Below are 23,844 nucleotides of genomic sequence, written 5' to 3' on the forward strand. Positions count from 1 at the left end.
TCATGCACAAAGTGTACTTAAGACTACTGCTGCATTTTTAAAGGCAAATGTTTATCACCAAATATTGGCTTTGTATAGTTTACAACTGTTCAGTGCTCCTAATACCAGAAATTTGAAAAAAAAAAAAGTATAAATGTTTAATTTTATTATCATTTATACATTTTTTTTTTCAAATTTCTGGTATTAGGAGCACTGAACAGTTGTGAGCTATGAGCTTCAGCATTTCTTTACTGTGCCTAAGACTTTTGTACAGTACTATATATCCTAAATGACAAGCTTATGAATGGCATGGGAGTGTATTAATATATAATAAAATAGCCTTATAACAATACATGTACTCTAGTGAGTGTAGCATTTAGAGGGACTGCGCATTTGCTGCTTACAAGAGGAACAGCAGTGTGCTTACATAATCGTTTCAATCATGTTTGTCCCTTCAGCTCTGTTCAGTCATGACCTGGGAAAAAAAAAATACAGACATAAAATAAAATATACTTAAAAATGTGTTTGTTCATCCAGCTTTATCTTGATATTCTGAGATTGCTTGTACACATTACTTTTACTAATGTATATACATACTATGATGAATCAGTATACAGTATAGGCGGTATGGATTTGCCTATCAGACTGGCTTTTTAATAATAGTTTGCAGGTCTTCACATTCAGGCTATTCATACTTTTCTATGAGACATAGATGTCAGCATTTTCATGGCTGAATGGGATGTTGAAGCATGAGTCCTCTGTGTATTCTGATAGAGTTCTCTTCTTGTCTTTGCAGTCGAGTGGGCTTTTATGTGAACACCTTCAAGAGTGTCAGCAGCCTGGAAGCCAAATTTCACAGGGAAATCTCAGTTGTAAGTCACGCTTTTAAAAAGAAAACTCATTTGTGTAATTGTGTTTCTTCGAAGTGGACATGAAATGACAAAACCAAAATCGAATGATGATGGCTTACTGTAATCACTACAATGCTCATTTTTGCTTAATGCACTGTTGTATCATAACACGACTCATAGTAAGAGATATGCTAATGCCGCTAACTGTAAGAGGTTCTTAGACTCCTAGGAACGAAAATGATTAGGCTAAGTGCTACCTTTTACTGTGTATGATTATTAATGTTCTTAGCTTTTCTCAGCCAATAATCCGACTATAGCCGGTCATGTGGTCTTTCGGTGATTGGTAGACGTCATCATAATAAGAATAAAGTGAAGCGATGACATATAACCATGTGGAAAATGAGTAATCTGTTCATTAACAAAAAGTAACAGATGTCTGGCAAGCATTGCTTTCATGCACTGAAGACATGCACGTCCCCTTGGAGGCAGAGACTATTATTGCCCTTTCAATCTCATCTTCCTCCCAGCTGGATGTGCAGTGCTGCAGTTGACTATTATCCATATAATTTCTAAATTGCAGCGCAGGCATAGATTTTCTCAACGGAGATATTTATGGCCTATATAACTCTATAACAGTGCTTCCCATCTGTGTTATATTTAGCTTAAAGAAATTGTCCCCTCTCAATCCTTTAAAAACAAAACCCACATATTTGTGGCCTAAAACACACTGAGATATGACTAAACGCTTTGTCTTATTTTTAAATCTTCAGTTGACAAGAACTTATTTAATCTGCGGAGGATGGTTTGTTATCTTAATGGAAAAAGACCCCCCAAGAACCAGTGTTAAACACTTTATCTGCCCATAAATTTAGATTTATATTTAAGCCCTTTTGTTTGGAAGATAATCATTGGGAAATTCACTTGTCAATTAGACAGCATGTACAACAGTTTTACCATTAGAGGTCATGATGTAGCGTCTGACGAGTGTGTGTGTGTGTGTGTGTGTGTGTGTGTGTGGGGTGTATTTTTAGCTTGAGTGCAGTGCTCTGGGTAAATACTGCCATAGCCAGCAGGGAACCAGACTGAAGCTCACCTCAGACACTTCTGTATCTATCGCTCTAAATCAATCATTCATTCTTTCTTTAACTCTCTCCATTCCTCCCCTATTCTGTATTTTAGAATAATATCAGTGTAGAGAGAGGGAATAGAAAGAGGGAAGGTTATTATTTCATGTTTTATCAAGACCTTACAGGCACATTAACACATTAAGTCGTTATATTATTGGATCACGTTCAGAAAATGTAGTAAAATCAGTTCAATTCAGTAAACTAATATTAGCGCTTGTTAGTTCTGGTTTCATAGTCTAGAACTAACTAGTCAGGTCTCGGTTGTGAAACACGTTACTCATTATTTGAAGCTGACAAAGAGTTGCCCATTTAATGCATAATGTTTGTGCTTTTCATGACATATGGTTAGACTCATGAACTAAGCCTAACTTCTCTTCTCTGCTAAAGCAATCAGGCTTTTATGTCTTGTTGGTAACGTGGCACAGTAATGCAGGTACAGTATTTATGACAAAAAACAGAATCTATGCATCTATTAATGTATAAATATTAATTAATTAATTAATCATTCAGGGTGCATATTATCCAAGTGGAGTATTTTACAGGGGAGGACACATCAGTAGACAAGGCATCAGGGCTAAGCAGATTTCATATCCAAGCTATTAGTTTGTATTTGTCATTGCCATGGCTGCACAAGTAGGTTAAACAACCAGAAAAAAAAGCAAAACTACTTACTGATTTTCCCAACACAAAAGTATTAATTTAGTATATGTTTAAACATAATACAGTCCGACAAAGTTGACACAGTTTTTTTTTTTGTGATTGCTGTGCCCTCCAAATTTTTTTTTGATGCAACTTTCAGAGTTTTTTGTGCTTATTTGTGGAAAACTACTCAAAAGTATGTACTTTTTCTTCACAAAAAGAGTACATACATTTAGTGCATAGTATAAGTATACCGATTGGGATGCAGGGAATGTTATTTATCATTTTTAAGCCTAGATGTACTGTATCTTGGCAACCAAAACATGATACTGGAGCTTTTACTTGCTCTGTGTGCTAGCTAATGAATTTAGCTAGCACACTGATTTTTACCATACGTAGGCATTTACTTTCTAAAAATCTGCTTAATCACCTCAAATCTTTCTTTCCAATGAGAGAAAGACCGAGAGAGAGAGAGAGAGAGAGAGAGAGAGAGAGAGAGAGAGAGAGAGTATGTGTGTATAAAACCTGTCATCTAAGTGTGTTTTTTTTCTAGGTGAGTGTTTTTGCATCATTTCTCCTGCTTTTACACATTACACTTCACTCTAGAGTCTGAATAAACCAGAGCTCATATATAAACTAACCTGTACTACACTGAGTCATTTTGGGTGCTGTTCCATTTTAACTGTGCTTGGCTCAGTAGTGACAGACATCCTCGATACTGCCTTCTGCAGGACAACTCACGTGTTACACCAACCATCTGCTTTTCTGTCTGTCTCAATTCCTTCCTGCATGCAAATGAAAGACCAAATGTATTGACACTTAATGAGGTTTCCTGCCTATTCAAATATACTGATCAATACAAGTTGATGTTTTTGACTGTAGCATCTACTGTTTGATTGTTGCTAGTAGGAATAAAGAGAAAAGCTAACCTATTTTGTGGTTGCAGTATCACAATATCATAGTTCTAGTACCAAATCATTTCTCACTGAGCATTTGGAACATACTGTAATAAAAGCCAGGTGGAAATGTATGTTGAAGTCACACTTTTAGTTTCACACTGAAGTTTTAGGTGCATTTCATATTTCATATCTACACCATATATGGAATATATTGATGTATATTTATAATAAATTATAAATTACCCTTTGCACTTAATTATCGAGAAAGAAAATTCCACCAGAGGCTGAAAGTTCAGAGATATTGTTTGTATGAATTTACTAACACTATAATTGATTTTACCTATTTTATTGCTTATTTGTTTCACTAGTTCTGTCACAAGCTGTATGAGGTGATGAACAAGCTTGCAGAGCAACACTCAGACAAAATGTTCACCATTCAAGGAGCACCCAGGTGAGCATCTACCATTTATTTGTTTACAGATATACACGTTTCACCAAAGTCTAGATAGTCCCGAGACATTAATACTGCCATGATTGCTTTATTACAGAAAGCTCTAGAACTATTCAGTTACCTAACCTATGGTTTTGAAACTATTTTCTGATTTAGTTATTCCTGTATTGTGGTTCTATTTGTCCTCCTCTTATAGCTGCCACAGAAGGTATGTGATGTATTATAGAGAGTAATGTAGGATAGACACCCTGGGGCTGTGGTACTATACAGTGTCATAGTAGTGTCATAGTAGTGCTGCTGAAGTAAAATATCTTAGCAATATAGTTCACACTGCAAATGGAAACAGTTGTGAAGCTCTGGGTAGTCTTTGTGGTAACACTTTATTTGGATAGTCCAATGTAGACACTCAATAGAGTCGACAACCCATAGCCTGTTAATAACCTGTTATTTGGATGTGATTAACTGGTAGGTAACATATCCATTGTGTAATTCAATGTATTTCAGTTCAGTCTATAGAGCTTGATGTTTAGTAGATATGGACTGTACAGGGTGTCCCAAAAGTCTCCATGCAGAGGGGACTATGTTTGCCAGCACCATGTTGGTTGTGCCTTTGTCAATGGATGTTCGTGGACTTCTTGGTCGGTCCGCAACACTCCCAGTCTTTTTGAATTTGTTAATTAATAAGTTTGGCGACAGTGTCATGTGTGATGTGCTTGCCATGTTTCCTGTTAAAGTCCATATATAATACAAACTAAGTATGAAACATTTTAGAAGACATTTTGTTTAAAAAAAATGTTGATTTCCCCTATGTATGGAGAGTTTTGGGACACCCGGTATAAATAAATTTTATCACATGCTGCTGAAACTTCATCTGACATGTTGATAAGCAGCTAATACGCTTGTTCAGGACAGTCTCTAGATGGCTAGTAGAGTAGAATGTCTACATTGGATTATTCAAATAAATATATTACAGTATCTTTGGTTGCTATATCAAACACAACAGTCTATTTAACCTTTGTTGCGTTCATGTAGGCTGGCATTTTGTTTAATATTTTTTCTTTACTTCATCTTAATGCTGTTAATTTTCTGATGTTATGAATAAAACAAAGCATACCTGTGTATATACAATTTTATTTTCAGTGACTCGGGTCCACTGCGCTTGGCCAGAACCCCAACACCTCCTGAGGATGAGAGTCCAGAGGACAGCCCTGTTGTCAGCCCCAACCACACACTGAGACCTACTTCACCTGGCCCTCCTCGACCTAAATCCCCCTCACAGGTTAGCCCTGGAACCCCTCTGCCCTGAATAAACTAAACCAAATAACATCACGACAGAAACTGCATGCACAAATCATATTGGAAGTTCTAAAACACAAAAGTTTACAAATGTAATATCTCAAGGCCCATGACATACCAATGCATTGGTTATGAAATTAAACAGTAATTATGAAGTTAGTTGTGTTAGCATCAATTTCAGGACACTTTATGTCTGTCAGTTTTGAGTGAACATAAGAATCATGACAGTGAGACACATTTTACATAATCCTTCTCTAAATCTGTGAAGTCACTTCTCTAAATCTGTGAGATTATTATAAAATTCATAAGTATTAAACCTCTGAAACATTGGCCTCTTCAGTACATGTTGCTTTTTAGTGTAAACTTTTCAAACAAAACATGAAATTAACAAACATCTCTGCTGATCCATGTTTGCTTTTTTCTGTTTTGCATGATACAGAGTGAAGATGTAAGTGAGCCTGTAGTTTAGAGTAATTTCTTGTGATTTTGACATGCATATATTAGCGTGGTAGTGATACACAAGTTTTGACATGGGATGATGGTTTACATAATTGCATGCTCACAACATGCCATTATCAGCTCAAGATGGGACCACCAAAGCCTCCTCCTCCCAAAGTCACTCCAACCAAGGAGATGCCCCAAGAGCAAATCATCAACCTGTTCGATGGAGGCTTTCCAGAGATCAGTGTTACCTCACCACAGGTGAAGGCACATATGAAAAATTATTATTTATTTTAAAATAACTACTTTCAAGTTTCTAGAAGATATATGTTTGTAGTTTGCTAACCTTACATGACATTGCAGGTAAACTCAAAATGCATCATTCTCAAAATCCTTTTTTTTAATTTTTTTTTTTTTTTTTTTTAGCCAAATGAGAAACCCACAGAATCTCTCCTGGACTTGGACTTTGACCCATTCAAGCCAGACAGCAATCAAACCATTGGTCAAACCCAGTCATCTGCATCTCAGGTCCATTTCTCTCTCATGTCCCATACTCAGTCAGTGGGATTTACCTTATTGATTATGAAAATGACAACATGCCTTTTCTATGTGCATTTCCTTTTAAAAAGGAATATATAATACATAAATGATAATGTAAATAATACTATGCAACAATAGGACCCTAATGCAGATTCTCTATTTTGTACTTGTCTAGGCATTATCCTGGGATCTTTGGACGGTGAGAGCTTTTATTATTTTTTTTTGCTTATGATGATGGTTATTGGGTTAAATGTTATGCTGATCAGTGAACCTGTGTTACAATTCTTTTGTCCTGGTTACTCATATATGGAGCATTATGAGTAGATATTTGTTCTCAATACAGTCTTTCCAAGTACGACATACATACATTTTGACATACATTTTTCTGTTTTCCAGACAAATACTGAGGCCCAGCCTGTAAGTAATGATTAAGAATGATCTGTGTGCAAGAGGGAGAGAACAGTGTTAAATGGTATTAAGTTATTATGGGTTTTATTTGTCACAGAAACTGTTACAATGAAAACTTCCTAATAATTGTAGATAAAGTTAGTTTTTAATTTTTTTAAATTTATTTTATTTATTTTTATTTTTATTATTATTATTTTTTTTAAAAACAGGGTGTTCACAGCAATGGGGCAATCACAACATGAAATTTTTCTTTTGTTTTATTTGTAAATAATTCTGCAAAGAATATTGATGGCTTAGTGGTTAGCACGTTCGCCTCACACCTCCAGGATCTGGGGTTTGAGTCCTACCGTGGCCCTGTTCTCCTCATGCTATGGGGTTTCCACCGGGTATTCCGGTTTCCTCCCCTAGTCCAAAGACATGCATGGTAGGCTGATTGGCTTGTCCAAAGTGTCTGTAGTGTATGAATAGGTGTGTGAGTGTGTATGTGATTGTACCCTGTGATGGATTGGCACCCTGTCCAGGGTGTACCCCGCCTTGTGCTCACTGGGATAGGCTCCAGGTTTCCTGTGACCCTGAAAAGGAGTAAGCGGTTGAAGATAGATGGATGGATGGATTTAGTTTATATTTATGACATATAAAGCCAATTAAATCCATATCAGTTCCAGGTTGATACATTACAAAATGTGGAGTGTAAACACAATACAGTTTTTATTTTAATTATTTTTTTTTATTGAAGCAAAAAAAAAAAAAAAAAAAAAAAAAAATCCAACACCTATCACAAATATGAAAAATTAATTGCCCCTTTAAACTTAAAATCTGGTTGTGCCACCTTTAGTAGCAATAATTGCAACCAAATTCTTCCATAACTGAAGATCAGTTTTTTACTTACTTCTAGAACTAGGATTTACTCATATGATTTGGATCATTGTCTTTCATTTATCTTTTTGTGGAATTTAGTGATTCTTTTGCACCAGATGTAATGGGACCCCTGTCTTCCAAACAGTTTGGGGATCATCGAGGTGTGCTTTGGCAAAATCCAGAAAAGCCTTAATGTTTTCTGGGTTAGCATTGTTTTTCACCTTGCCACTCTTCCATGGATGCCATTTTTGCCCAGTGTCTTTCTGATAGTGCAGTCAGAATATTGACCTTTATTGATGCAAGAGAGACCTGTAGTTCCTTTGATGTTGTCCTTGGCTCTTTTGTGACTTCCTCCATCTTGGAGGAATATTGGAAGGTTGGCCACTTCTGGGAAGGTTCACCACTTTTCCATTTGGAGATAATGGCTCTCACTTTGGTTCTTTGGAGTCCCAGAGCCTTTGAAATTTTCTCAGGCTGATGTATTTCAATCATCTTCTTCCTCATCATTTGAATAAAAACGTTATGTTGTCTTTACTCAGGTTGGCTTTGTTTTATCTTAGATTTTGTTTTAATTTCTGAAACAATTTAGTACGAGATATACACACAAAAAAATAAGAAATCAGGCAAATACTTTTTCACAGCACTGTATATGTTAGGTACAAACATAATTTGGAATACAATGAATGGTATTGGTAATGAATTTCTTGGTAATGAATTGCAGTTTGTACATCTGCTTTGTAGGTGATATATGATCAATCCATTTGTGCATTCAGAATGTACCTTTCACATAAACACTTATAAAGGAACACAGTTATGTGATGTGTTATTGGTCAGCTAATCTGATATTTTGTTCCAGTCCACTAGACATTGGACTGAGTGTAATGTGGCCCGATACCTAAAATAAGCTTGACACCCCTGATGTAAGACTTTGTGTATGTGACTGCTGAGGACTTGGTCTTGACAATAAATACTCACTACCTACTTTCTCTGACTAGGCTTCAGATGCTGGTTTCAATGCCAACTGGACGGCTGACTTTGGTTCTGCAGCTCAAGATTTGGGAGATGTTCAGCCTGCAACAGATGGGCAAGGTTGGCCTCCTGCAGAAGGATGGTCCACAGATACAGTGCCCCAAGGAGAAGCCACAGGCGAGGTTAGAAGCTGGGATACAAAGTATGACCAAGAGCCAAATCCAGACTGTGAAGCGTGTGCTCTCAGAAGTGGCAAGATAGATCTTCCATTTGAACAGCAGCCTGTTCAGGAGGTTACTGAGGAAGGGTGGGCATCAGAGCAATCAGACTCAGACACACATCACTCTGGGTGGACAGGGCATGAGGAAGGATGGACTGCAGAAATGAAAACCACAGGTTTAGAGGAGAGTGGAGCTGGAAAGTCCATGCCAGGGATTATATTCACAAATGAGTTTGGCCAAGAAATAACAGAGGCCCCAGAGGGAAGTGGGCAGGGATCATACTCAGAAGAAGAGGGAAACAACTCTAGGTGGTACTTAACAGGTCAGGGAGAGGTGGATGGGTCAGGGTCTGAATATGAGACTGCTGAGGAATGGGGAGATGCTCCAGGTCAGAACAGTGGATGGATCAGTGCTGATGATGAGCTCGAATCTGCAGAAAATGAGGGACCAATATCAGATCAAGATATCACCAACAGCAATTTAAATCAAGAGAGCTTTGTGAATACTGACTCCTTCTTGGAACACAGCACCATAGATGTTGCAAGCTTTATTGGTCATACTTTTATAGCTAATTGGGAGCAGCTGGAAAAGGCAGAATCAACAAAGCCTAATAAGGCAACAGAGTTTGGACAACACAGTTCATCACAGTATGTTTTCAACACAGCAGATCCTTCTCATATCACAGAGCAGAATGACAGAGTAAACAATAAACTTTCAAATTTTTCTGAACCCAAATTATGCTCTGACCCATTTTGCAAACCAGAGAGTGACCTATTTGGTTCAAGACCTGATCCTTTTGCTGCATCAGAGGAGGATTCATTTGTTACTGGCAATGACTCATTTGCCAACTCAGACAAGAGTCTATCTTGGCCATCAAAGTCAGAAAACTGTCAGATATCTCAGAAAGTTGCCAGTGATCCATTTGCCATGCCCACGGGAGATAATTTTGGCTCTGAATGTTCATCTACAGAGGGTCAAGCAACTGGTTTTGCTTCAGATCCTTTTCAAGCAGGAGTTGTATGGGCTCCAGAAATCACACCAGATCCTTCTGCCAGAGGGACAAATCAGGAACCCTTTGCCAGTGAGATGAACCATCTTTTTGCCAATAAAACTGAACAGGATCCTTTTGCCAGTGAGACTAACCAGGATCCTTTTGCCAGTGAAACTGACCAGGATCATTTTGTCAGTGAAACTGACCAGGATCCTTTTGCCAGTGAGAGTAATCAGGATTCTTTTGCCAGTGAAACTGACAAGGATCCCTTTGCCAGCAAAAGTAATCAAGATCCTTTCACCAGTGAGACTAACAATCTTATTCGCAGTGAAACTGACCAGGATCCTTTTGCCAGTGAGACTAACCAGGATCCTTTTGCCAGTGAAACTGACCAGAATCCTTTTATCAGCAAAACTGACCAGGATCCTTTCACCAGTGAGAATAATCAAGATCCTTTCACCAGTAAGACTAACCAGGATCCTTTTGCCAGTGAAACTGACCAGGATCCCTTTGCCAGCAAACCTAATCAGGATAATTTCACCAGTGAGACTAACCAGGATCCTTTTTCCACTGAGATTAACCAGGATCCTTTTGCCAGTGAGACTAAACAGGATCATTTTGCCAGCAAAACTGTGCAAGATCCTTTTGCCAGTGAAACCAATTGGGATCCCTTTGCCAGTGAAAATAGTCAAGGTCCTTTCACCAGTGAGATTAACCAGGATCCTTTTGCCAGTGAAACTGACCAGGATCCCTTTGCCAGCAAACCTAATCAGGATAATTTCACCAGTGAGACTAACCAGGATCCTTTTGCCACTGAGACTAACCAGGATCCTTTTGCAAGTGAGACTAACCGGGATCCTTTTGCCAGCAAAACTGTCCAAGATCCATTTGCCAGTGAAGCTAATTGGGGTACCTTTGCCAATGAAAATAATCAAGATCCTTTCACCAGTGAGACTAACCGGGATCCTTTTGCCAGTGAAATGGACCAGGATCCTTTCACCAGTGAGACTAACCAGGACCCTTTTCCCAGTAAAACTAACCAGGATCCTTTTGCTAGTGACACTAACCAGGATCCTTTTGCTAGTGACACTAACCAGGATCCTTTTGCTAGTGACACTAACCAGGATCCTTTTGCCAGTGAAACTAATTGGGATCCCTTTGCTAGTGAAAATAATCAAGATCCTTTCACCAGTGGGACTAACCGGGATCCTTTTGCTAGTGTGAACCATGAGAACCAGGATCCTTTTGCTAGTGAGAATAACCAGGATGCTTTTGTTAGTGTGACTAACCAGGACTATTTTGCCAGTGAGACCAATCAGGATCTTTTTGCCAGTTACAATAACCCAGACCCTTTTGGTAGTGCGACTAACCAGGATCCTTTTGATAGTGAGACTAACCAGGATACACTTGCTAGTAAGGCTAATCAGGACTTTTTTGCCAGTGGAACTAATCAGGTGCCTATTTCTAGAGAGACAACCCAAGACCCTTTGGCCAATGAGGGCAACCAGGGATGTGCAGGGGTCTGTGTGTCCACAATGAATAGGCAAGCAAGTGGGGAAGAAACAGACTTTTCAACCAGGAATGGATTTGCCCCGTGGGCAATATTTCCTACCCCAACTGCTGATTTGGTGATCTCCAGTAAGGATTCTTGGCAGGAGCTGGATGACAGCGGTGGCTACTTCCTGTCTGGTGACCAGGGTGACATCATTACAGGCTGGCCTGGAGACAGTGGCCCAATTCAAGACCCATTTGTTCCCTGTCCTGGTCAAAACAGCATATCTAGTCCAAAGACTGCAGCCATGGAAAAGACAGCCAGTGTTAAAGAACCAGAAAATTCTGACCTGTCTGAAGATGAGGTTGCAAATCGGAGATATGGAAAGTTGTACCAAGAAATAGATGCACAGAAGGATGAGGTACCTGAATTCCTCCCTATTTTAGTGTAGCATGAACCCAAACACAGTCAGAAGCTCTTTTCCTGCCTGCAGATGAAGCAGTAGTTTCCAACTACAAACCCCTTCAGACCCCAGAATCCCTCACAGTCAACAGATCCTGGTCCTTTGTCTCTGTCTCTCCTCTGCTTGCTTCTGATGTTTGGTTTAATTGTTTAATTAGTATTCCTAATCCCATTACTCGTATACAGCAAGTGTGTTGAGGGCCAATATTCAGACTGTTTCTGTGATTTGGTTTAGGTGTCCAATAAAGCTCTAAATGGACTTGCTCAGGTAAATAGGCAATTAGACTTGTTGATTAAGCTTGAAGTGCCAATAGAGTTTTGTACTGACTGCTGCAAGAATGTTCTTAGATTGCTCTGATTATCATCAAACTTAGAAGTAGCATTGTCATTATTGTAACATTGTGGTTACAAAGCATTTTTTGTTTATACTCTATAGTTTAGAGTTTAGATTGTAGTTTAAGTCAACTTAAACTTTACTGCAGATTGTTTAAGCTTATATATAGCTTAGCGCTGGACTGATCTTTAGACACCTTGAACAATTATGGAGTGGTTTTTGTTAACACATCTAGCATTGTCTCTAATACCGTAATGATCCTTAATCACCCCCCTTCTCTAGAAGGTTCAGATTCCTTAAAATATTTTTTATTTTAGATACAATTTTTGGACGTCTTACCTTGACAACTAACCTTGATGTTTCATATGTTACTTGATTTGTTAACAGTTCCTCTCATATCTTTTGTATTGCTTACGAAGGTGGATTCCTCAGTTCCAACTTTTGTGGCTGACTTTGATAAAATGGTGAGTCATTGGTTCTCTTCAATACAATATATTATTCTCTCATAGTGTGCATTGTAAAATGTTAAATTAATGTAAATGTATTATGTTAAATTAAAGTTTGATGATTTGCATTATGTATACAGCTCAGGGGTGGCACCACTACTCCAAAAGTGGTGGGGCAAATTTGAAACATTGCCTATTAATAAAGTATCACTATCACCATTAATACACTATCAAATGACAAATAAAACTGACATTTTGTAGTAATTTTCACAATTTATTTGGACAAAAAACAGATCAGTCACATGGAAAAAGTAAGTACACCCCTACATTTACCACACCTTCAAATCCATAAAATTATAATTAGGTGTTCAAGATTGGGTGCCAGTGATTAAAACCTGCTTATGGAGTGCAGGTGGAACCGGTCTTATTTATACCCCTCTCATATCTAATGTCTGGTGTTCCCTTTGCTATTGAGGTGTGGTGTCATCATGCCAAGATCTAAAGAGTTCTGGAAGGCCTTCAGAATAAAAGGCTGTAGATGCCTATAAGTCTGGCAAGGGATTTAAAAAGATCTCAAAATTATTTGAAATACATCATTCCTCTGTAAGGGAAATCGAGTTCTGCTGATTTCAAACGACTGCCAATTTGTCCAACACTGCCCGTCCCAGCGAATTCAGCCTAACAGCAGACCATCTCATGCAAAAAGAAGTCTCCAAGAACCCCAAAATTTCATCACAGGATCTGCTAGTAAGTCTTGCAATTGTTAGTGTCAACGTGCCTGATTCTCCAATCAGAAAGAGATTGCACAAATTTGACCTGCATGGGAGGTGTTCCAGGAAAAGGCCTGTGCAATACTACAGTTTGCCAATGAGCATATAGGTAAAGACCAGGCCTTTTGGAATAATGTGCTCTAAACAGACGAATCAAAGATAGAGTTGTTTGACCACAGTAACAGCAGACATGTTTGACGCAGACCAAAGACAGCTTTTAAGGGGAAGCACCTAATACCTCATCCTCATTTTCAGGAGAAGCACTGTGAAGCACGGTGGTGGACATGTTATGGCTTGGGGTTGCTTCGCTGCCTCAGGGACTGGAAAGCTTTCATTCACTGATTCAACTATAAATTCTGCATCGTATCAAAGAGTGATTTAAGATAATGTGAGGCCATTTGTCCAAAAATTTAAGTTGAACCGAAAGTGGACTTTTGAACAGGATAAGGATCTTAAGCACACTAGCAAATCCACCAAGGAATGACAAAAAAATCAGAAATAGAGGGTTTTAGAATGGCCTAGTCAAAGCCCGGATTTGAATCCCACTGAAATGTTGTGGGGATCTGAAACAGGCAGTACATGCAAGAAAACTCTCAAGCATCTTGCAACTGAAAGAATATTGCATGGAAAAGTGGTAAAAAAAATTCCAGCAAGCCTGGTGGACAATTATGCAAAACGCCTACAAGAAGTTATTTCTGCTAAAGTGGGCAATACTAGCTTCTTAGGCCAAGTGTGTGCTTATTTTGAATATCACCTCTATTAATATTTTAGTTGAATAAATGATTGAAAAAGGTATTTTTCCTTGTGGTTTTGTTCAAGTATGTCAACTTTATTAATAGGCACCGTTTCAAAGATGATCAAATGTTTGCTTGTCCAAATATGTCAAAAAAAGCCAACAATTTCCATTGGATGCACTTATTTTTTTCACATGACGGAATATCTTTTTTTTTTTTTTAAAACAAGTTGAAAGAGTATCTGAAACTCAGAAAAGCATCTGTTTGGGATGACTGTTTTGGGATCCATCACAATGATGCATGTTGTATATACTCAGAAACAGAATAGCAAATGATATAGGATAATTATCATAAAAGTGTTGTTTTGTAAGTAATATAAGTTTTGGTTTTTATTGTTTATCTGGTTGTAACATATGAAATTCTTCTCTTCTAATCTGTACTCAGATTCACTAATCTTTCTCTTTGACAGTGTATGCACCTGTGTGATTTTATGTAATTATATTTGAACCCAGACAGCTCGTTTTCAGTTTTTCATTAACATAAAAGTATAAAAAGAACCTCTTGGTTATTTAAAATGTCTAATAATGTTATAAATATTATAGGTAAAGCTAAAATTGACTTCCCCTAGGTTAATAACTCAGTGTGCATGTTTCATGACCTTTACAGGTTGACTATTATACACTATTTTCACACATATACTTGTATATAGACACAAACCTCCTGGATTGTTTAGATCTTTTAGATCTGAGATAATATTTATTGACCATTATTTCTAAAGCTGCTCCCTTGTGAGAGGACAAAGGGTGTCTGGTCTGAATTTGCGATTCTCATACTGCATATGTGTGTGTATATCTAAAGTCTGAGGCCCCAGAAGGGGCAGAAACTGGTACAGAAGCAGCCCCAGAGGGATTGGGAGAGGGGGAAGGGGAGGTGTCCCCAGCCCAGGCCCCAGAGGCTGAGGGCAGTGTCACAACTCCTCCTGAACAAACCACTACTGAACCGGCAGAGACCACTGCTGCTAGCAGCCCACCTGCAGAGACTGATTCTGTGAGTGATACTGGGCTATTAATGCCCAAATATTATTAGAATTGTAGGTTATGTTAATCATTTGTAAAATAAAAAATCATCATCATCATCATCATCATCATCGTCATCATCATCATCATCACATTTATCTCCATCAGCACCTTCTTCAATTTACCTAAACTACAGAAATCTATATCTTTGTCAGCGGCTTCACTGTATTTATTTATTTACTTATTTATTTACATCAGCTGCATCATTCATCAGTCATCATTCTTTACCATCACAATATCATCTTTCTGTTTATCATTATGCTTTGGGGATTATGTTCGACCATTTAAAAAAAACAAACATTTTAGATATGCTCCCATCATGAGTCTTTTGTGAGATGATGATCAAAGGGTTGTAGTTAATGGTATTTTTCCATGTACTGTGCTGCTCTTTAAGAGCATAGTGGAGTCTTCTGAAGCTGCTGAAACTATGGCAGCAGAGCAGACTGAGGTATGTACCTTTTTTTTTTAATCAGCCTCACACTGTCTGTGCTGCCTGCATTATCTTGCTCATCACATTACTGTGCTTTATGAGAAACTTAAACATTTTTATTTTTATTTTTATTAATTATTGCTTTTACTTATACACTAATCTTGATCATGTATGACAGTGGGAATCAAAGTTGTGGAACTGTGGAAAAAAATGTTTTTTCTTTTATTTTTTTTCTTTCTCATTTTAGTATTTTCTGTGATTAATTTGATGTCTGTGATTGTAGAAGTTTGGTTTAAGAAAAAACAGATTCTCACTGCATCATTCTTGGTGTATGTGTGGTGACCTGGGAAAACCCTTCACATGGTGAAATTCTGACATTATGTACTACATATGCACTATATAGCCAGATGTTTGTGGACACCTGATCATCACACCCATATGGGTTTTTGAACATCCCATTCCACATTTAATCCCCTCTTTTGTTATAATAACCACCACTTTTGTGGGAAGTCTTGCTGCTAGATTTTGGAGTGTGGCTTGTGCCCATTCATGAGGCACTAATGAGGTCAGGCATTGGATTCAGGTGAGGAGGCCTTGGGTGCATTTCAGTTCATCCCAAAAGTGAGGTCAGGGCTCTGTGCAGGCCACTCGGGTTCTTCCACGCCAACGTTGGCAAACAACGTCTTCATGGAGCTTGCTTTGTGCACAGGGGCATTGTCATGCCGGAACATGTTTGGGCCCTTTAGTTCCAGGGAAGGGAAATTCAATTCAATTCAATTCATTTTCATACCCACATATTGGCGTGATGGTCAGGTGTCCACAAATTTTGGCCTCTATAGTGTAGTTCTGAAAACTAGGAACGGGGGTATACTAGGCAAGACTAAGTATCTAATAAAACATTTCCATATTATTTTGGTTAAATATATATTTATCGTTTCTTAAATTTCTTCAGACTGTGTTATAGAGAGAAAAACACTATTTTGACCAATTTTTTTTCCTGTTTGCCAGACATCTGACAGGTTTTTCCCAGACTGCCACAAATATGTTGGCTTTTATTAATCATAAGTTATTTTTTGTTTGTTTTACCATTGATTATGTTGATTCTGTTTTAATGAAACTGAAGATAAACTTAGCCAAATGTCAAATGGTAAAAATAGTACCTATGACATAATTAATGTTCATATAAATCATGTAACACTAGCTTATCTTGACTTTGGATGGCAATAATATTTTACTTGTCTGTTCTCATTTACATCATAGCCACAAAAACATATCGTGGAAAAATGAGGTTGAGTGTCTACCCATGAGAATAATTTGTCTTTTACTGTTTTATTACTCTTACTACATCATTTATATGGCATAATGATATGTATTATCTTTAGTTATCTGACTGATGCATATTTGAGCCAAGCATTTCTTTAGTAACTGGGGATTAAAATATTTTATGTGTAGACCACCCCAGTTGATGAGACTGAGAAAGAACAACTCATCCAAGCGTCTCCGGTAAATATGCCTTTTGTCTTGAATGGTATTAAGTTAAAAATAATTTCAAATTCAAGTTCTAATATAGCACTAGATCATATGAGCTTGCCTTCGCTACAGTGCAAATCCACTGTGCCATCTAATTCTTACCACTTTTGTACTTCTGCATATATGTAACAGAAATAAGGCCAGAGTTTTAAATTACAGTAATTATTACACATTTTTGCCATAAGGAGGAATCTGCTCCAGTAGCAGAACGAGGAGAGGAGCCATCTACAGAGGCTCTGGTAACTCCCCTCTTACTCTTCCCATATAAAATTGGACCTGTTTACACTGTAATGAAATTATTATTATTATTTTTTACACTACGGTAGAACCCCAATACAGTCTACATAGACATTTATTCAGACGTTTGTGCTTTACATTGTGTAGGTAATAGCAGAACAAACTATTCCAGATATACCTTTTTTAAATCAGTTACGGATATATCTTGGTAGTTGATTATTCTGTTTTCATAATATGTACAAGAACTACTAGTTATATTGCTTGCTTTAGAAATAGACCATGGAAACAAGCTGTGTCTAGGTTTTGAGGCATTTTAAACACACCCTTGTGTAGGAGGTATTCTGCAAGTTTCATGCTTGTGCATGTGTAATAATTATAATTATTCACCTTTCTTTTGTGTGTAGGCACCTGCAGAAGATAAAGAGTCTCCCATTGAAGAGACTCCGGTAACTACTTAACACTCTCAATTACTATTGTCATGGTAAAAGCCATAAGACCCATAAGTGGAGTAGTGGTCGATTAAATTTACACTGAATTTAGCACACTTTTCCAGCTGTGGCGTCTGCTTTGTATACTGTCTCAACATGAAGTCTTTTAAGTTTATCTTAAGCAAAATATTTTTCTTCTGATCACAAACATTTATTAGGAGAATTATGAAATTCTCAAAATGACAACCTGATTATCAGGCTACCTAATGAGTCAATAGTTATATAATTTAACACACTAGTAAAGGAAAATATCATTATATTACTCATACTTTTATTATTTAAAATATTCTTTCTTTTATTTTATTAACTAATGCACATATTTAATAATTTATCTATTAATTAAATCTCACAACATTTTCTAATCTCCTAACCACTTATATGATAATGAGGGGGTGTGTCCAAACCAATCCAGGAGGTTTCGGGCTGACATCAAGGTTAATGCAGGCTATAACCATGGACGGTGTTGTCCACATTGTCTTTGTCCAGTGAGGAATTTTTCAGCTTCTAATATAGATTACAACATGCTCTCATTACTGTCAACATTATTTAAAGATAAGGCCTCACAAATATTTTCAGAACTTTCTCCAGCTCAATTCAAAATGTCATAACACATTTTAAAATACTATATACTATACTACTATACTCTATAACACTACAACCCTAATTCTGAAAAAGTTGGGACATTATGGAAAATGCAAAAAAAAAACCAAAAAAAAAAAACAACCCCAAAACAAAAAGAGTCATTTGAAAATTCAATTCACCCTGTACTATATTAAAAACACACTATTAACACATTACTTGATGTTTTACTTTGTGAATTTAATTTATTTTGGAAATTAAACACCCATTACAAATCTGATGACTGCAACACACTCCACAAAAGTTGGGAAAGTTGACTGTTTAGCACTGTGTAACATCACCTTTTCTTTTAATAACACTTATTAAGCATTTGGGCTTAATAATCAATCTGGCCACCACCAATCTGGCCGAAATGTGAAATGCCCAAAATCCTACCGATTTGTCTTTGGGGAATGTTGCTCTGAAAGTGTTGCATTAGTCACTGATTCATCTGTTGGCAGATTGGCGAGCCTCGACCTGTCCTTGCTCTTGAAGGACTAGGCCTTTTTTTTTTTTTTTCTTTTCTCGAGGTTCCTTATATACTCTGATTAAACGATTGCCTCATCTATTTATTTATCAAGTTGTCATGTTGCTATTAGTCCTAAATTGCCCTGTCCCAACTTTTTTGGAACATGTTGCATGCAACAATTTCAAAATAAACATTTACCTTCAAAAAACGATGCAGTTTTTTGTTTAAATACAAGTCAAAGTACATTTACAAATCACTCCTCTTTGTTTTTATTAGCATTTTCCATACTGTCCCAACTTTTTTGGGCTTGGGGATGTATATACTATATAAAATACTACTAATTAATGTTTACATTTTTGTTTAATTCGTATATTGTTTTATGAATATTTATTGTTTTTGACTGTTGTTTTTTTTGTGAATAATTTATTGGTGGATGGAGAATGTATAACATTCATTTAAACTGCAGTGCATATTTCATACTGTTGGTTATGCCATTGCTCAACATAATAGCTCAGAAAAAAAAAAAAAACATTTTAAAGTTTACTTTAAAACAATTCACTTTTCTGAGCCCCTTCCCCACTTAATGAACATGAATGAGATCTGATCCTTGGTTTGATTTATATTTTTTATGATTTGTTATATTTTGACACAAATTATTTAAACCACGTTACCACAAAGTCAACTGAAAACATATTGGACTTGAAAAACGAATGAAAAACACAACATAGCATTTTGTTGCATATTGAACATGAGCTCTAATTTTAAGTGACAATTGTAAGTGTCTGTTTTGACATTCATACACTTGGCACAGATGACACTTTGTGGTTTCAGTGGAGATTTCATTCCATTTCATTGTAATTAACATTTTTTCCCCCCTATCATTTTAAGCATCATCATTCAAAATTTCTGAATGTGTGATGTGCTGTGGTACTATTTAGCTTGTCAGTTCCAGGGTAGTATAAGGTAGCAGGTTGTATACGTAACAATTACATAATGTAACCTATATTCAAAATATAAAAAGGAAGGTCTCAAAAGTTAGGTTGATCAGTTTCGAAATTATTTTTCTTACTTTCTTTTTATTGCAGTCAAATGTACTCTGCTGTATATACTACATTAAATTCAGTATATATTAAATACAGTTTTTACAGAGACTTGAAATTGTAGTGGTGTCAAATGTAGAAGAAGAAGAACTTAAAAAAGGGATTGATCACACCCAAGGCTAATTCCTGTTAACTGGTAGCTTAGCATTCAGATTACTTCGTTCGTGTTGTTACTGATTTCATCTCAGCTATTAGTCCCTTTCCCCTGTGTGTTAAGTAAGAACCCCAGTAACCATGACTTCTTTTCTCCCCCAAAACCCTTCATCATACCTAGTAAACCTTCCCCAATTCAAATGGCATGATCCAGTTTGTTTATCCCTAAACTGACCCTCATCCCCTCCTTACTGAGGACAGTTTCAACCACTGCAGTTAAACTGGTCCCAGTTCCCTTCATTGTGCTAAATGCCTTCCCATGTGCTGCTCCGCACTGATCCATCCAAATAAGTGGCTGTAGCAAGTCTCTCGTGCCTGACTCTCACAACTGGATGCATCTTTTAGACCATAGATAACAAACCAGAAGATGCAACCAGTACAGTAGAGACCAAACCGGAAGATGAAACCGCTACCCTAGAGGTCAAACCAGAAGAAGAAACTGGTACAGTAGAGATCGAACCAGAAGGAGAAACTGGTACCATAGAGGTCGAACCAGAAGGAGAAACTGGTACCATAGAGGTCGAACCAGAAGGAGAAACTGGTACCATAGAGGTCAAACCAGAAGGGGAAACTGGTACCATAGAGGTCGAACCAGAAGGAGAAACTGGTACAGTAGAGATCAAACCAGGGGATGAAACCAGTAAGGAAGGGGCTTCAAAGAATTTTGAAGAGGAGGTAGATATTCAGCCATGAGGCTATACTTTGGTACACTTGTCACTAATAAGAACCAGGATGTATGTGCTGTGGATGTAGCATAAAGACTTTGATGAATGAGATGTTAGTATGTTGTATACAGAATGTTAATGGGCTATTTGCCTTTGGTGTATAAATAATATTTTAAATTGTAGAATGTAACATTTTTAACCTGAAATTTCTTTTTTTATTTTTTTTTTGATGTACTTTTTTTAATTTTAAATTTAATGAACCATGGGTTTCTTGTGTTTAGAATGTTACCTGAAGAATTGGTTGAACAATTTGCTTAAAATGTTGCTTGTGAAATTTACATTCATGAAATTGTGGTGAAGTTACATTTAACATACATCTTGGCTCATCTCAGGAAAAGATGCCTATTCCCTCTGTGGTCATTGAGCCTGCTTCCAGCAATGAGGGCGATGATGACAGAGATGGTGACATTATATCTCCAATAGCATCTAGTGAAGATGGAGTGACACCAGACAACCAGACAGCCAAAGATATTTCCTCCTCTGGCATGCCTCCAGGCTTTCTGTATAAGGTCAATAAACAGCATCAATAGACATGTAATCATATTTGACAGCATATGTGTACCCCCCCCCCCAAAAAAAAACCCCAAAACAAAACAAAACAACAACAACAACAACAACAACAAAACAATGAAACAAAATCTATTCCCTTTGTTTTAGGTTGAAACAATGCATGACTTTGAGGCTGCAAATCCAGATGAGCTTGAACTGAAGAGGGGAGATATTGTTCTTGTTGTTCCCACAGAGCTGGTGGAAGATCAGGTATGGACTGTGTTAATGAACTATTTGTTTGAAAATTTTAGTTCCTTTAAAGGTTTGGGGAACCTAAGCTCAAGTTCATCATATGCGTCAGCTTGCATGCAATTTTAAACCTGTTATAAATAATGTAGGCACGGTGGCTAAGTGGTTATCATGTTTTCCTGGCACCTCCGAGGTTGTATGTTCAAATCCCGCTTCCACCCTGTGTGTATAGAGTTTGCATGTTCTCCCCATGCTTCAGGGGTTTCCTCTGGGAACTCCGGTTTCCTTCCCCAGTCCAAAGACATTTGTTGTAGACTGATTGGCATTTCCAAATTGTGTGTGAATGGGTATGTGATTGTGCCCTGCAACGGGTTGGCCCCCCATGGTGACTTCCGTCTCATGCCCTGAGTTCCCTGGGAAAGGCTCCAGGCTCCCCATGATCCTGTGTAGGATAAGTGGTATGGAAAATGGATGGATGGATAAAACTGAATTATCCAGCCTATACAAACGTTGATTTGAAGATCAATGATTTTTGTATACTGAATAATTTCTTGACATGGTGGATCAAAAAAATAAATTATATTAATTTACATACTGGCTTCCTCCGAGAGACCGGTTTTGCATGACCTGTAATTGTACAACTTTTTTCCAGATTTTATGCATCTGTGTCTGTTTCCTAAAAGAATGAGGAAAAATCTCTGATATGATAGCTGAAGATATTTTTGGACTTTGACCTGTCTAAAGACATTTAATCATTTTTTAAGGGTAGCTTATCAAGCATATATTGAAATGTGAATACAAAGGTAATGGACATTCAGTATGTGCTTTAGTATTTAGTGATCTCTAGCCTAAACTATTACACACTAAAACCTTACTATACTTTTAAGAACAGCCTTATACCTGCCCGTTCATACACTTATCTAATCAGCCAATCATGTGGCAGCAGTGCAATGCATAAAACCATACAGATACAGGTCAAGAGCTTCAGGTACAATGCCCTTTAAACATAACAGAAAACTATCACATCATTTCAATTATTAGGTTGTTGGACAACCTCTACTCCATCCATCCATTTTGCTCAATAGAATTGGCTTAAACTGACTAAGTGTCTCTGCAGGATGCTGGCTGGCTCACTGGCATCAGGGAGAGTGACTGGCTACATCAGGGAGCCTCTGCTCAGAAAGGATTATTTCCAGAGAATTTCATACAGCGAATGGACTAAAGCCTCAGAGCATGCTGGGACACGACGTATAAAAGCCAAGAGCTGCAGACAGTCCTAACACTACAGTGCAGTCTGGAGCCCTGACACACAGTTGTGGATCAGAGCGAACAAAGCAAATCATATCTAAGAGGAAAATACACAATCAACAAAATGCGAGGACACAAAAGCTCTACTCAGATTGTAAAGAAAATAACAGAGCATGATGCGATAGTATGGTCTACCTTACTCTTGAATTGAGAGTTCTCTGTTTATGTTTGTTTACTTGTAAGCAGCAACGAATTGATGTGTGCTTTTTTGGAACTGTGGTGACCTCCACCTGTAATCCCTGTAATCTGTTTAAAGGTAAATTATGCTCTAAAGACAAAAAAATATTTTCTCTGCAAGTGTATCGTATCGAGTTTGTTGCTCTGCAGCAAATTTTATCCAAATTTGTAGTGATATGATCTATTTAACCGTTCTAAGTGTTACGCAAGACTTCAATGTTTCCTTTAAGACATTTCCAACCTAAATGTTACCTTGCATCCTTGTTAGTGTTCTCTGTAGTTTTAATGGCTGGACATGTATGGCTCTGGTGATCATTTCTGGAGAAACCAATATCGATATTTTGTGATTTTAGTATTATAAGTCTCTACCTGAAGACAGAATTCCAGATAGAACCTTGTAATACTAAGGGCACAATTTGCTTAGTAAATACTTGCTGTGCTCTTGCCAAAATAATAATAATAATAATAATAATAATAATAATAATAATAATAATAATAATTATAATGAAATCCTAAATATGTGACCTGATTAAAAGAGAAATATGGATATCTGTAGAGTTATAAACATGAAATGTTTCAAGAAGAACATCCTTTTTTGGGGTGGGGGTGTGTGTGTGTGTGTGTGTGTGTGGGGGGGGGGGGGGGGGGGCAAAATGCAGCTTTGCAAAATACACAACACAGAACCGTAAACGTTTACTTATACCCACAATTAAATAAAAAAAAAAACAACAATTACCCTGCAGACATTTCTGAAAAAAAAAGTGTTGGATAAAGTTTTATGTTTTGAAAAGTTCTATTTATTTAACTTTATATTTTTTAATGTGAAGCTCATTGGGAGAGTTTTGGGCTGGGATCTCTGCAAAAATATGCAATATTTGTTGTTTGGT

At 37.3% G+C, this 23,844-nt stretch overlaps 1 protein-coding gene across 2 annotated transcripts in view; it reads left to right on the forward strand.

The window, feature by feature from the left end:
• The window catches only part of amph (amphiphysin), a 40,066-nt gene extending 16,510 nt beyond the window's left edge, over window positions 1–23,556 (forward strand). Inside the window, exons 8-25 of one of the 2 annotated variants that reach the window (XM_017471127.3) lie at window positions 776–851; window positions 3,864–3,946; window positions 5,087–5,225; window positions 5,822–5,944; window positions 6,110–6,211; window positions 6,399–6,422; window positions 6,620–6,640; window positions 8,485–8,640; window positions 12,378–12,422; window positions 14,767–14,955; window positions 15,379–15,432; window positions 16,867–16,917; window positions 17,130–17,183; window positions 17,586–17,627; window positions 20,355–20,684; window positions 21,067–21,243; window positions 21,392–21,493; window positions 22,590–23,556. In XM_017471127.3, coding sequence (XP_017326616.2) covers window positions 776–851; window positions 3,864–3,946; window positions 5,087–5,225; window positions 5,822–5,944; window positions 6,110–6,211; window positions 6,399–6,422; window positions 6,620–6,640; window positions 8,485–8,640; window positions 12,378–12,422; window positions 14,767–14,955; window positions 15,379–15,432; window positions 16,867–16,917; window positions 17,130–17,183; window positions 17,586–17,627; window positions 20,355–20,684; window positions 21,067–21,243; window positions 21,392–21,493; window positions 22,590–22,694 — 1,873 coding nt within the window. In that variant the 3' untranslated portion in view covers window positions 22,695–23,556. The remainder of the gene's footprint in view (window positions 1–775; window positions 852–3,863; window positions 3,947–5,086; window positions 5,226–5,821; window positions 5,945–6,109; window positions 6,212–6,398; window positions 6,423–6,619; window positions 6,641–8,484; window positions 8,641–12,377; window positions 12,423–14,766; window positions 14,956–15,378; window positions 15,433–16,866; window positions 16,918–17,129; window positions 17,184–17,585; window positions 17,628–20,354; window positions 20,685–21,066; window positions 21,244–21,391; window positions 21,494–22,589) is intronic. The other variant, XM_017471129.3, reaches the window with a different exon arrangement.
• Window positions 23,557–23,844: the final 288 nt, after the last annotated feature.

This window comes from Ictalurus punctatus, chromosome 7, assembly GCF_001660625.3.
Source record: "Ictalurus punctatus breed USDA103 chromosome 7, Coco_2.0, whole genome shotgun sequence".
Lineage (NCBI taxonomy): Eukaryota > Metazoa > Chordata > Actinopteri > Siluriformes > Ictaluridae > Ictalurus > Ictalurus punctatus.